At 42.0% G+C, this 13,319-nt stretch overlaps 1 protein-coding gene across 1 annotated transcript in view; it reads right to left on the bottom strand.

The window, feature by feature from the left end:
* The window catches only part of ADGB (androglobin), a 790,434-nt gene that overhangs the window by 752,913 nt on the left and 24,202 nt on the right, over positions 1-13,319 (bottom strand). Inside the window, exon 2 of the mRNA XM_029594040.1 lies at positions 2,043-2,208. Coding sequence (XP_029449900.1) covers positions 2,043-2,208 — 166 coding nt within the window. The remainder of the gene's footprint in view (positions 1-2,042; positions 2,209-13,319) is intronic.

The raw sequence follows: 13,319 nt of genomic DNA, 5'->3' as shown, positions 1-13,319 counted from the left end.
TGGGTGGTACGCTGATGTAAGATCCAATGAGATGTCATTTGATTCACTCGATGGCAGCGTTTACTCTGATATAAGGTGTCGGTGTTTGTTTGTTTTAAAATTGGAAAGTTTAAACGCATTTGAGATGTGGTGTTCCATGCATTTGAAATGATTGAAACGCTATGAAAAGAGTCGGGGATGTGCCAAGCTGTACGTCTGGGTAAATTCTTTGGACGTGCAGAACGCCCTGTGGATAGATGTTGGATATATGAGCAGTGGGAGACGTTTTGAATAAGCTCTCCTGAAGAAGCCTGAGGGAAGGCGAAACATGTAGAGAGAATAAAAGAGAGATCAAGAGGAATGGCGTTGTAATAACGCAGAAATACATGTACAATGTGACTCTTTCTGCTTGTAAAACAATTTGTATCTACAATTGGATAATTGTTAAGAAGAATTTGTATTTGATGTTTCACTTGAAAGTGTGAAAATTGTTTTATAAGAGGTTGAGTTTTTTGTATGAGTGATATGTAGGATGTATGGCTGAGTATGATGAGATAGATTTTAATTAAAATATAATATCTATTGTGTGGGGTATTATGGATTAAATGTGGGATGTGTTTTTTGATATTTTTCACTAATAAAGATTTAAAAATTGGAGTAATGTCACAATATATTTATTAGTTGTTAATTGGCTTGTGATATTTGAATAATTTGCCAGGATTTAGTATCTGTCATATGACAGGGCAAAGGCCTGCCATATGGCCATATTGCCGTACAGCAAAATGGCGCCGGCCGTACGGCAACACGATTCGAGTGCAGGAGGTCGTTCCCGGACCCCCGCTGGACTTTTGGCAAGTCTTGTGGGGGTCAGGAGGCCCCCCAAGCTGGCCAAAAGTCCCTGGGGGTCCAGCGGGGGTCCGGGAGCGATCTCCTACGCTCGTGACGTCGGGGAACAGGAACCAAAATGGCGCCGGCGCCATTTTCTATCAACGCGCCCGACGCCCGAGAGTGGAAGATCACAACGGGACCCCCCCACTGGACCCCAGGTAATTTATGACATTTTGGGGGGGTTCGGGAGGGTGGGGGATTTATTTTAAAGGGTCGGGGTGGGTTTTAGGGATGTTTTAGTGTGCCGGTTTTCCCGCCCTCCCCCGATTTAAGATTTACACGATATTTATAAAAACAAAACCGCGACGATCCGATTCCCTCCCCCCCCAGCCGAAATCGATCGTTAAGACGATCGATCACACGATACACATCTCTAATAATCGTTATTTATGAAAAGTAACAGACAAACCAACTTTGCTAGTCCATGCAGTTCAACAAAATAAATGTGGCGATGCAACTTACAGTTTAGAGATATTCTCTATCATGAGACTATTTTCTTTCTCCTGGAGCCACCTCAACACTTTTGGGCCCTGTCTTCTTATCCCAGACTAAGGGGATACTCCCTGGCCGACTCCCTTGCTGGATTGGTTCTTAAGGAGGACCGTGCCAGATATCTATGGCCAGTCCTTTAAGATATTCTGAGGGAGTTTCTTATACACTCTCTCACAGAACACTTACATTATTTTGCTGTCTTAGTGAAGTTTAGACCTCACTACATATTAATATGAAATTATTATAGTTGAAAAGTGGGGATTGCTGAGATTTACGCAGAAAGCATGGAAGTCATTAGCTAACTACAGTATTTGTAGTTTTGCTAAATAGAAGACTCTGCTATTATTTATTTCTTCCAGTGTTCACAGGTTTTTTCTTTTCTTTTCTTTTTTTTCCTCTCTTAAAGGTCTGTACATCACTCCTTAATGCAGTTTCATTTTTCTTAGTGTGTTTTATTATATTTTTATTTTCTTTATTCTGTTAACTATGTAGTAAAAGTTAGTTTAAAAAATCTGTGAACAAGAAAACATTTTCTAACATTCTATTGAATAACTGTTTTGTTGCCTTATAAAATACAATCTCATTAAAATTTGTAAAAGAAAAATATAAAAATAAAGACTCTACACCCTTCATTTTGAAAAGTACATTATTGACTATGTTCTCACCACACATGTTTCACTTACCATGTTGATACTTTTCATAGATTTATCCTTTTCTTTTCCACTTTTTCCCATATCCCATTTCTCTGAGTTTACATCTGCTTCATTCCATTCTGGCCAAATAGGAAACTTCCCCCCCCTTTTTGGTTCACTTGTACCAATCACAGCACTGGCTACCAGGGATGCTATCCTAGAAAAAAAAAATCCAAAAAGCATCATGACAACAGGTTGCATAAAACTACAAGAGAAAGAGATACTCTGGTTTTGATTGCAACTTAATTTTCCAGGGAGGATAACATTAAAACACACATGAGCGTGCCTATATATTCAGCTATATGGATGCGTGTGCACATGCACATGTATTTTATATAGTGTGTGTGCAAATGCACGCACACTATATAACATGCTAGTAGATCTAACATTCGCATATCAAAAACTACACGGCATGTATTTTATATATATCTGCATACTTTTTTGTTATCGGCTAAGTGGGGACAAATATTCCCCTTGTCTGGTGTTCAAGTCCCACTGTCACTCTTTGTGACCTTGGGCAAGTCACTTTACCCTCCATTACTTACCTCTAGATTCATCAAAAATTTGTAATAACGCCAACAAAAAAGGGTGTTTTACCACACTTTGCCTCAGTATTATCACACAGTCTGATAAACCCTACTTTAGAGAGAGAGAGAGACTATCAACAAGGCCCTCATAGTAGTTCAGTATTTAAATTTCTATAGGAGGGCCACCTAATAGGTCGAGGTGAGGTGTTAGTGGTGATTTTGGGTTTAGGGGCCAGTTTCGCATGTAGAGTGAGACATACGAACAGCACGGTACACCTTGGTGAAGATTTGACAACATTTGGAATGAGGAAAGTCTAACAAAGATGAAATTTTGTACTATGATCTCTCACTAGCTTGATAGCAGCTAGGTAGAGAGTGCATCAAGCTTAATTTGAGAGTACATTGTACAAATCTCATTTTTGTGTACCTTTCATCACTCCAAATCACAAAAACTCTTCACTGATGTCTACTGTGCTGTTCGTACCTCTGACTGTGCATGTAAAAACTGTCCACCACCAAAACCTCACCCCAAGTTCAGAACTTTTTATACCTCTTACAGTGGTATAAAAAGTTGCCTAATATGTGTGCCTCGCCAGAGGCTCTCTCTCTCCCTCTCCCCTCTCCCCCTCTAAAACGGGATTTGCCATATTTATCACAAATCCTATTTCGGGCATAACGCACAGCATAATGCCAGGAAAAAGGTGTAGTTATTTCCGGCGTTAATTCCCACAATAGCATGCGTTATCGTATCGCACGCAATGTTAAGCACCCCTCATTTTCATAAACTCCACCCAAACTCCTCCCATTTGACGAAATTTTTAAAATTTGCACACACATCACCTGCAATGAGGCCCTAACGCGATTTGATGAGTAACATAAAACAAAAGTAAGAAAAAGTATAAAAATATGAATTACTACTGCCTACACTAAAACTGCTTCCTAGTTTTTAGCTGGCCATTCTTCCAATATGTACTGGAAATACTGAACTACCATGAATTCTAGCTGCAGTTTTATTTTTCAGTCTAATTCTGAGGCAAAAACTGGGATATTAATCAAAATCGTATACTATTCATTTAGCATGTACGAGAACCTGAGCTATATCGAACATGTGCAGGCATAATATTCAGATACAGTAATAATAACCAGTGAGCTCATTATCATCCTAATCACAAGCATGCATTACATTTACTGAAGCCATTGGATCCTGTTAAATTTGCACCTGTTCAGGTTTGGTGTTAAACACAAGGAGATGATAATGTCTAACGTTCCCTCAAATTTTTGAAAGACTGCGAGCACAAAATTTTTTCGTGCAACTTTTTATAAGTCAAATTCAAATTTGTGATCTATGAGCCAATATAATGCAAATAATATAAAGATTTCTTGTTCTCACTGTTTTGCAATATGGACAGGGTTCATGCTGTGTACACATGCACAGCTTAGAAGGAACAGTGGTCATGACATTAGGGCCTTTCCCCAAAAAACCTGCTTCAGACTTGACCCTCAAGGCTCCAAACAACATGGGTCTCCATCCTCCTAATTCCTCCCTCCCATCCCAACCTATAGGACTTCAGCCAAACAATACCTTCATACTATCCACAACCTTTCTCTCCCCTGACATCTAAATTATGCTCCACACTCTCCATCCCTCCCTACCACCCAGCCCATTCCCCATCGGAAATTAGGTCTCCCCTTCACCATCCAATATAAGGTTCTATGCCCCCTGTCCCTCCCTATCTACCACTTACACCCAACATTAGGTTCCATCCACTCCTTTCCCACCCCCACCCCCAACATCCAAAGATATTTTAGCAGACCACTTAGTGATTTGATTCCAAAGGGTTCTATTCAAATGCTTCAACATAACAAATTGACTAGATTTGTTGGGGAAAAAAAAATAGTAGTAAAAGACCATTTAGATTTTTTTTTCATTCAAAACTGTCATCATTTTGAATAATATTCAGCCTTACCATGCCCTGATCCTGACCGCTATGACACTTGCCCACCAGCATAGGCCTCCAGTCAGCTCTGTTCTGAGCTACCCAAGCCATCTCCTTACTGGCCCCTGACTCAGCCTACAGTGCAGCCTCCTGCCCACTAGGGGTCCTCAACGAGCTTCACCTCCACCTTTACTAAGCTCCGCTTTGCTTCCAGCACTACACCCAAACTCCAGCCCCATTTAACCCTGTCTTGCCAGAACCTAGAAACTATTTCATGGAGTCACCCTTGCTTCTCTGACCTGGTCGCTCTTACTTTTCTCCATGCCTTGTGGCCTCCGGGCCTTCTTGTATCTTCTCCTTGTCTTGCAACCTGTCTAGACCTTACTTTGCCTTTGTGGCATCCGGCCTTCTATCTCCTTGTAACTTGCTGTGGCTTACTCAGGCCTTAACTTGCCTTGTGGCCTCCGGGCCTTCCGTCTCCTTGTACCTTGCTCTGTGGCCTACTCAGGTTTTAGCTTGCCTTGTGGCCTCCGGGCCCTCTGCCTCCTTGTACCTTGCTCTGTGACCTACTCAGGACATATCCTTGCTTGTGGCTTCTGGGCCCTCTGTCTCTTTGTACCTAACTCTGTGGCCTACTCAGGCCTTAACCTGCCTTGTGGCCTCCCAGCCCTCTGTCTCTTTGTACCTTGCTCTGTGGCCTACTAAGGCCTTACCTTACCTTGTGGCTTCCAAGCCTGCTCTTACCTTGCTCTGTGGTTTACTCGGCCCTCTCCTTGCTTAGTGGCCTCCAGGCCTTATTCTTAATGGCTTAAGGGTCTTCTGTATTGTTGCCTTCGGGCCTCAGTGTTCTCTACTCTGTGTTGTCCTTGTTTGCTTCTGCCCTAGTCTGCCTTGTATAGTGCTGTCCTTGTCTGATCTTGTTATGCCCTGCCCAGTCTAGTCTCTAGCATCCATTACCTTGCCAAAACCTGTCTGTATCCAGGTCCAGTCCTGGCTCAGTATCCTGCCCAGCCTATATTTGTACAGTTCCTGCCCTTGTTGAGTATCCTGCTACCCTCCTGTCCCAGTATCCAGTCCTCAGCTCCTTGCCTCTCTAGTAATCATTTCTCATAAAAACATAAGAAATTGTCATACTGGGTCAGACCAAGGGTCCTTCAAGCCCAGCATCCTGTTTCTAACAGTGGCCAATCCAGGCTACAAGTACCTGGCAAACACCCAAACACTAAGCAGACCCCATGCTACTGATGGGGCCGATGCAATACAGTGCACTCAGCCGAGTGCACTGTTTAACCCACTATCGGACGCGGGTAAAATAGGCGCTAATCCACCCCCTAAATGCAATAGAGGGATTAGCGCCTATTTAACGTGCATCCGATGTGGAGTGAATGAGTTAGCACTCATCACATGCAAATACATGTGAATGAGGCTATTACTCATTACTGAAAATGCAAAAAGATAAATGTGCGTCTCAGACACACATTTATCGCTCAGATATTAATGCCTGCCTGGAGCAGGCGTTAATAGCTGAGCGCATTGAAAAGAAGTACAGAAAAGCAGAAAAAAATGCTTTTCTGTACTTCTTTTTAAGTAAAAAAAATAAAATAAAATAACTCGGCAGACCGCCAAGTTATGAAGACCGATACCGGTAAACTCAATGTCGGTTTCATAACCAGCCGTGTGCCAGTAATGAAAATGGCCTGTCGGCGGCTATTTTCATTAAAAACATTTCAATTTTTTATATATTCTGCTTTTCACACTTCAAAGTGTACATCAAAGCAGATTACATTCAGGTACTATAGGTACTTCTTATCCCCACAGGGCTTACAATCTAATTTTGTACCTGAGGCAATGGAGGATAAAGTGATTTGCCCAAGGTCACATGGAACAATAGTGGGATTTGACCCCTTGTTTCGCTGGGTCATAGCCCCACTGCTCTAACCACTAGGCTACTCTCTTCCAAGCATGCTTGAATGAATCTCTCTACTCATGGTATTCTTCGGAATTAGGCAAGGTTCTGGGGGGCCAAATTTAATAAGATTGGCAGCCTCGAAGGCCCGTTGTGCATTCTCCCGAGCTGGCCACTGCTGTCTTCTTTCAGAGGGTATAAGTGGATGTGTCACATTGGAGGTGACTTTTTCCCGCAGTGCCGGATCACCGGTGGATATATATATATATGAATAGAGAGAGGGGCACGCAAAGGGGGTAGGAGGGATGGCATTTCTCATGCCGCTGCTTCCCTAGCTTTGTTGGAGATATAGTGGCCAAAAGAATGGCCAGGTCAGGTGCTTGCGGCCACCCCACACAGTTAAGTGGCTTGGGGTGACTTACATGTAGCTAAGTACAGTGACACCTTGAGCAGCTGCTCCTGTGCATGGGTCCCAACAGGCTGCGGCCCCTGAAGCAGTGCCAGTCTGGCGTCTTGGCATTTCATTTGAGCGGGCTAGGGCATTTAGGCTGCAAGTCCCAATATAGGGGTATAGTATGTCTGTTACCAGAGTTAGTAGCTTGGGATCCAATTAATGTTGGTTACTTGCCAGGTGCTAGTGGCTTGGATTGCCCAATGTTGGAGGCAGGATTCTGAGTGCCGACTGCTGAAGCCAGAAGGATGTTTGACTACACAGGGAAGGCAATGGTCAGTGCAAAAAGGGAAACGATATTTCCTCTGTATTAAGTATCTGGTAAGACCTCAGTTTGGGAACACTGTTTACTTTTGCAACACCATGCCATGTGCCTTCTGCAGATTCGTTCTGCTGCTATGGTGACTAATTATTAGAGCTAAATAGCAGCTTGCATTTTAGGTAGCAAGGATTGGCAAAGAAGAAATATGCTACAAAATATTTTACTAGACTATATGACACTCTCATCAAAATGTTCAACTTATACAATATCACCAGTGCTGTTTACCAACATTGCAGGATATCACATGTGCCCTCTTGTAGTGCAAAAGGGTGGAGAGAGAAAATATATCTGTGTCTTTCTGTCACATTTGCCTAGTCATCAGTTTATTTATTTATTTATTTCAAGGCTTTTATATACCGAAGTATAGCGGGATACCTTCACTCCGGTTTACAAGATAACAACTTAATACAATTTTATAACACTGGCACAACTTAATATACTGGTAACTGAGAAAGGGATATAGGGGAGAGGGAGCAACGAATACAAACAGCATGGGTTGTTTTCCCTGTGCACATCACCTTGCACTTGTGCACACTGAATTTTATCTGCTATTTGGATGCCCAGTCTTCCAGTCTCGCAGCATTCTCCTGCAATTTATCACAAGCCACTTGTGATTTAACTACTCTGAATAATTAGTTTATTCATTTAATGAGATTCTGTTGTGGCAGCACATTTTTCAGTTCGGTACCTTATCAGCTCTCCCCGACACTTCCACTTTGCCAAACACCACTACCATCCCACATTATGAGGCAAATGGAAAGATCTGACAGATGTGCATGGCAGCCAAGCTTGGGCACCACCACATTGTTGAGATGCCTTTTGTTCCAGTTTTTGAGGAAAAAGCATGACCTCAGACACATTTCTCCATTGGAGGCAAAAGAACTATTCAGCCAGAAGCAATGTAGCAAAGATTCAGTTAGCCCCGGTTAGCCACAGTTAGCCCCAGTTAGCCCGGTAGTCCCAGTTGCTTGTCATTAGGGTGCTAGCAACCATGGATAGTAGTGCTGGATAGTAATGATGGCAGAGAAGGAATGCATGGTCCATCCAGCCTGTCCAGCAAGTCCTATAGTAGTAACTGCCACTCCATGCAGGTTCCGCCCATCCTTCTACGAAGGGTATTAACTGCTGCCCTGTGCAGGTTACCTTTCAAGCCTTATGTGAAGGGTAGTAAGATTTCATTCTAAACCAAGCAGCTGCAAAACTCATAAAGAAATTAAGGCTAGCAACATTTTCAGGGTGAGCAGCCTTCTTTAAGTCAGACAAGGCTGCTTGAACATGCTTCATTTAAGGACTTTTCTTGTGCTACAATCTGGCAGGTTACCATGCTAGGAGCGGTATGAGCATCCATTTGTTGGCAGCCTTTCCTGCTAGCCAATGCTCTTGTATTCCTTTGGAGTCCATATGATAGAGCATATACAAACATATCATAGCATGCTTGGCATTGCTTCTTAATCAGGCCCCCTCAGATTGACCTTGAGGCTGCAGGATATGTGCAAGAAAAGGTTACCTCAGCAGGCACAGCCTTGGTGAGGCTGTGGCTTGATCGCTTTTGACAGTGCAACTGGGCCATATAGTTAGATCTATCCATTTAACTTGTTCTCCCAAACTATTATTGCACCCAGATACTGTATTTTCTCTGTCTTAGCATTCTCTTGGTAGTGGGCTTCTATCGTATTGCCTTTGAGAGCATATTGCAGGTTCTTGGCGCAGAGCAAGATCTTTCCACATCTAAGCTGTCAGTATGGATGTTCTTGCTTATTGTCATCATTTAGTTCTCTTTCCTCTGTCCAACTCCTTTTACCTTTAATGTCCTCTTAAATACGCTTTGTTGGGACCAGATATCTTCAGTGTTGATCCCATGCTGCTTGACTTCTGTTATTGTTTTTGTTTTCTCGGTTTCATGGAGAGGCCATGGCATGCATCCAGAACTCAATATACAAAGGACCACCATTAGCTTCCAGTGATTGGTTCAGCAAGTTACTTCTAAGAATCTCATGGGATTGATCAGGATAGCCATCCAGGAAAGGTACATGTTCCTCAACGTCAGCTGTGTCGTCTCCCCCCCCCCCCCCCCCCTTTAAAAATCAGGGTCCATGGCCGAAAGTATGGCAGGTAATATTGTCACTTAGATTAAGTTAAATACAGGATTATAAATCCTCTTATCATTTGCTTGGTTTGGATAGTCATGCATTTGCAGTTGGTTACCTTACTCGGCACCCCTGCGTCATATATGCTTGATAACCTGAGTAGCTGGGTATAGGGGATTCGCACTATCCCTGATGCCTTCTACGCCCCAGCATTTGCATATCAGCATATAGCATGTCTTTATAAGGGTAATTTGTGACAGCCTATAGTAATAGTCATTCTTGCATGCTGGCTTTTTTCCTTTTCTTCCATGAGCAGTTGCCTCTGTGAATGACGGTTGTCATCCAAGTAAATGTTTCGTCTATTTTGGGGCTACCTCAAGGTTAATCTCATTTCTGCAAGTGAATGGAAGGGTGATTTGTACATGTCTAACATCTAGTCTTTAGCATATGCACTATAGCATGGGAAGGACCCTAGAAAAGTAACCCTAAAATATTATAGGCTAGTATTTGCCCAGTGTTTGTTAGAAGTTGTTTTGATAGAACTTGTGGCTCTTGCAAGCTCGCACTATACAATAGATATTACATTTCTTTCAGTAAGTTCTCCAGATCAAACAATAGACAATTTAGCACTATCCATCTGTGCTTGAGAAATGAGTTTGGTGGACCCCTGGTAGTTGGGGTGATTCAGGACTACCATATTCCCATTTCATTATTACTGCATACAGCGATCCTAGGTTTCAGGATGGAGGGCTCGACAGGCACATGGTGGTTTTCAGCACATTCCAGAATGGAGGAAGTCACATAAGTTGGTGCCAATATGCAATATCCTCCTGTGACTTTTGGAGAGGTGGTGCTATCTCCTGAGCTGTATTCATTTCATTTAGGATATCAAACAACAGCACTGAGAGTTGTTAAAGCTACAGGCAGCATCAGTGTTTGTAAGATATGGCCACAGCTAGGTTGGTGGGGTGCCCACGGCAAATGAGGTGTCACTACCATGGGCTGGTGGCAGGAATTGACCGTGACCTGAGGTGCATGGCATGTGCAATTCTTAAAACCTGGCTAGGCAGAGAATACCAATAGCTTGGTATTCCTGCTTCTATGTTGCATCAGTGGATAACAGCAAGAGGTGTTGCCTGTCAAGACTTCATTTTGACGGCCGGGATTGGCCTGTGCATCATCCAAAATTATGTTGGTATGCTTAATGATTGATACCTGCTGTAGCATGATACTATACAGCACGTGTGAATTGGAGCATGGCTTTGATGGCCCTGTAGCCACAATGCAAACCAGAAGACGGTCTATTGACGCCAGAAGGCGGAAGAAATGTAGAATCATAAGGACTTATGCTGTGGCCATATCTATCCAATAAAGATCTTATCAAATAATGGGCTGACATGAGTTTGTCTATTACAAATACAATAAACTTGGGATGGGGTGGCGTTAATTATAGATAGGTGAGAGGAGGTGGTCGTACCTGAGACAGTTGAGAATCCAACCCGCCCCGACTAAGGTGGGGAGGCCACAACTCGGGAGGTGCTCCACCTCTGGAACAAGGGAGGGGGCAGAGGCGGGGGGTGGGCTAGCAAACAAAATTTAAAGGTGGGCTAGCCTGCCCTCCAGCTTCTTCTTCTGGCGGTTTTCCCACCCAGCCCACCCAAGTAGGGATGGCTTATGATATGGCATAGCTGTGGAGACCGCAGAAGTGTTGCAACATAGGAGCAGGGTTCACCATGACCTGGAATGCATGGCATGTGCAATTCTTGAAAGCTGGTCAGGTAGAGAATATCAAGTAGCATGGTATTCCTGCTCCTATGTTGCATCAGTGGGTGACAGCGAGATGAGTTGCCTGTCAAGTCTTCGGCTTCGACAGCCAGGACTGGCCTGTGCATCAACCAAAATTGTGTTGGAATGCTTAATGAGTGACACTTGCTCTTTTACAGAGCAGGACTTTGCTGCACTGCAGAGAACTTTGTCAATAATCAGGACTGAATGGCAGGATAACCTGAGGGGCAAGGCTTCGACGGCCCTGAGTCCCCAATGGTGCTACATTTGTGTAGCATGATACTATACAGCACTTGTGAATTGGAGCATGGCTTTCATGGCCCTGAATCCACAATGCAAACCGGAAGACGGTCTATTGAAGCCAGAATGCAGAAGAAATGTAGAATAGGCCAGTTGCCTTAGATTAGAAGAACTTTAATCGCACAATCATAAGGAGTAAAGAAGCCCAACTCTGGCTGAGTTTCGCCACTATGATAGTGTTTCAATTGTGAATGATGGAGAGACCAATGCGGCGCGTCTTACAAGCAGAAATATTTGGGTGTGCCATATTAATTCAATAACATACACATTGACCATTTTTTAAACAATATCTCTATTGGTATATTCACCAATGAGTTCAATGTTTCAAGTGATGTACTTCATTGTAAGGGCCCCTGATACAGCTGTATAAGGGAAACTCGGCCAGAGTTGGGCTTCTTTACTCCTTATGACTGTGCGAATAAAGTTCTTCTAATCTAAGGCGACTGGTCTATTCTACATTTCTTCTGTCTGCATCACAATGGCACTACAATGCAGTAGCAAGATCCTCTGGAGCATTTAGTGAACTGAAATACAGCAAGCCAAGGCATGGTCACCCCTAGAGATTGAGAATAAATTAGTAATTGATGCTTTTGTAAGTGAATGAATGTTAGTAATTGTTTAGAAATTGAATTGTTGTATGCAATGACCTATGCTGCGGCCATGTCTATCAAATGAAAATCTTCTTCTTGACTGACAGTGTTATCTCTTACAAAGATGATAAACTTGGGACGAGGGTGGAGTTAATTATAGATAGGCAAGAGGAGGCGGACATACCTGAGACGGTTGTGCATTCTTCAGGTATAAGGGAGAATAATATGGGATGGTCACTGTCTAGTCTATGTGCCTCAGGTTGCAGGCTAAATTATGTATCTTTATATTAGCCAAACCCATACTTCCCTAGCTCCATTTGTTAATCAACCAGGTTTCTTCCCCTTTCTCAAATATTTACTTATTAGCATCCAATCATATTCAAATCCTTCTTTGAAAGACAGATGGCAGAGCATGAAAAAATGCATCCATTTGGCAAATAAAATCATCTGAAAAACATTTACTTTGCCTGCTAAAGAAATTGAAAATCATCATCATCATTATTTATTTCTATCATGTTTTTCCAATCGGAGAGTTCAAAGTGATCTACAGAATACTGACCGGTTTTGCAAAAAGTTCTTTATAGCTAAATATAATGACACAAAATAAACTCTATGTAATTTAAACAAGTTTCTATGTACAATAATCCCCAGGTACTTAAAGGATTCATCTCATTTTAATGGGAACTCTCGGCCCCATATTTCTTTAACTGAATCTGTCACAGACAGATTCAAAATACACAGACATACAGGATTCCTACCACAAGTAATACCATCATCAGTAATATAACAAAAAAAAAACTGTGTGTGTATTAATTTATGAAAATGTATTTAAACACATTAAATCCAAAAATAATTTAAAATATTAATAACATATATTTTGATTCAAAATATGCATATATACTCATACACTCTCCACACTCATACATACTACAAATACATATTATCACATGCTAAATTCAACATATAAATATCACAATAATTCATTAAACACTCCCCCCTCCAATTTTAATTTTAACCATATAGCAACACTGGTGATATAATCCTCATAATTTCTTCTGTTCCACTTGTATATGATGTTCTCATAACATATTCATGCCTTAATATCAAGCCTTAATATCAAGCCTTAATATCACTTTTACTAAAGCTAATATCACTTTAATTTCAAGCCTTAATATCACTTTTACTAAAGCCTTCTGCTTTATTACTACTGTGTTCAAGATTATATCTCCCCTCACAACAGCCTTAGCAGTCTCTCAAAATAAAATCAAAATGCGCTGATGTTCCTTATTATGTACAATAAATTCATCCCAACATTGTATAAGAAACTTCCTAATTCCTAGATTATAAAGGAATCTCCATATTC

This window comes from Rhinatrema bivittatum, chromosome 3 (assembly GCF_901001135.1).
Source record: "Rhinatrema bivittatum chromosome 3, aRhiBiv1.1, whole genome shotgun sequence".
NCBI classification, from domain to species: domain Eukaryota; kingdom Metazoa; phylum Chordata; class Amphibia; order Gymnophiona; family Rhinatrematidae; genus Rhinatrema; species Rhinatrema bivittatum.
This window is presented reverse-complemented; position numbering and strand designations above follow the sequence as displayed.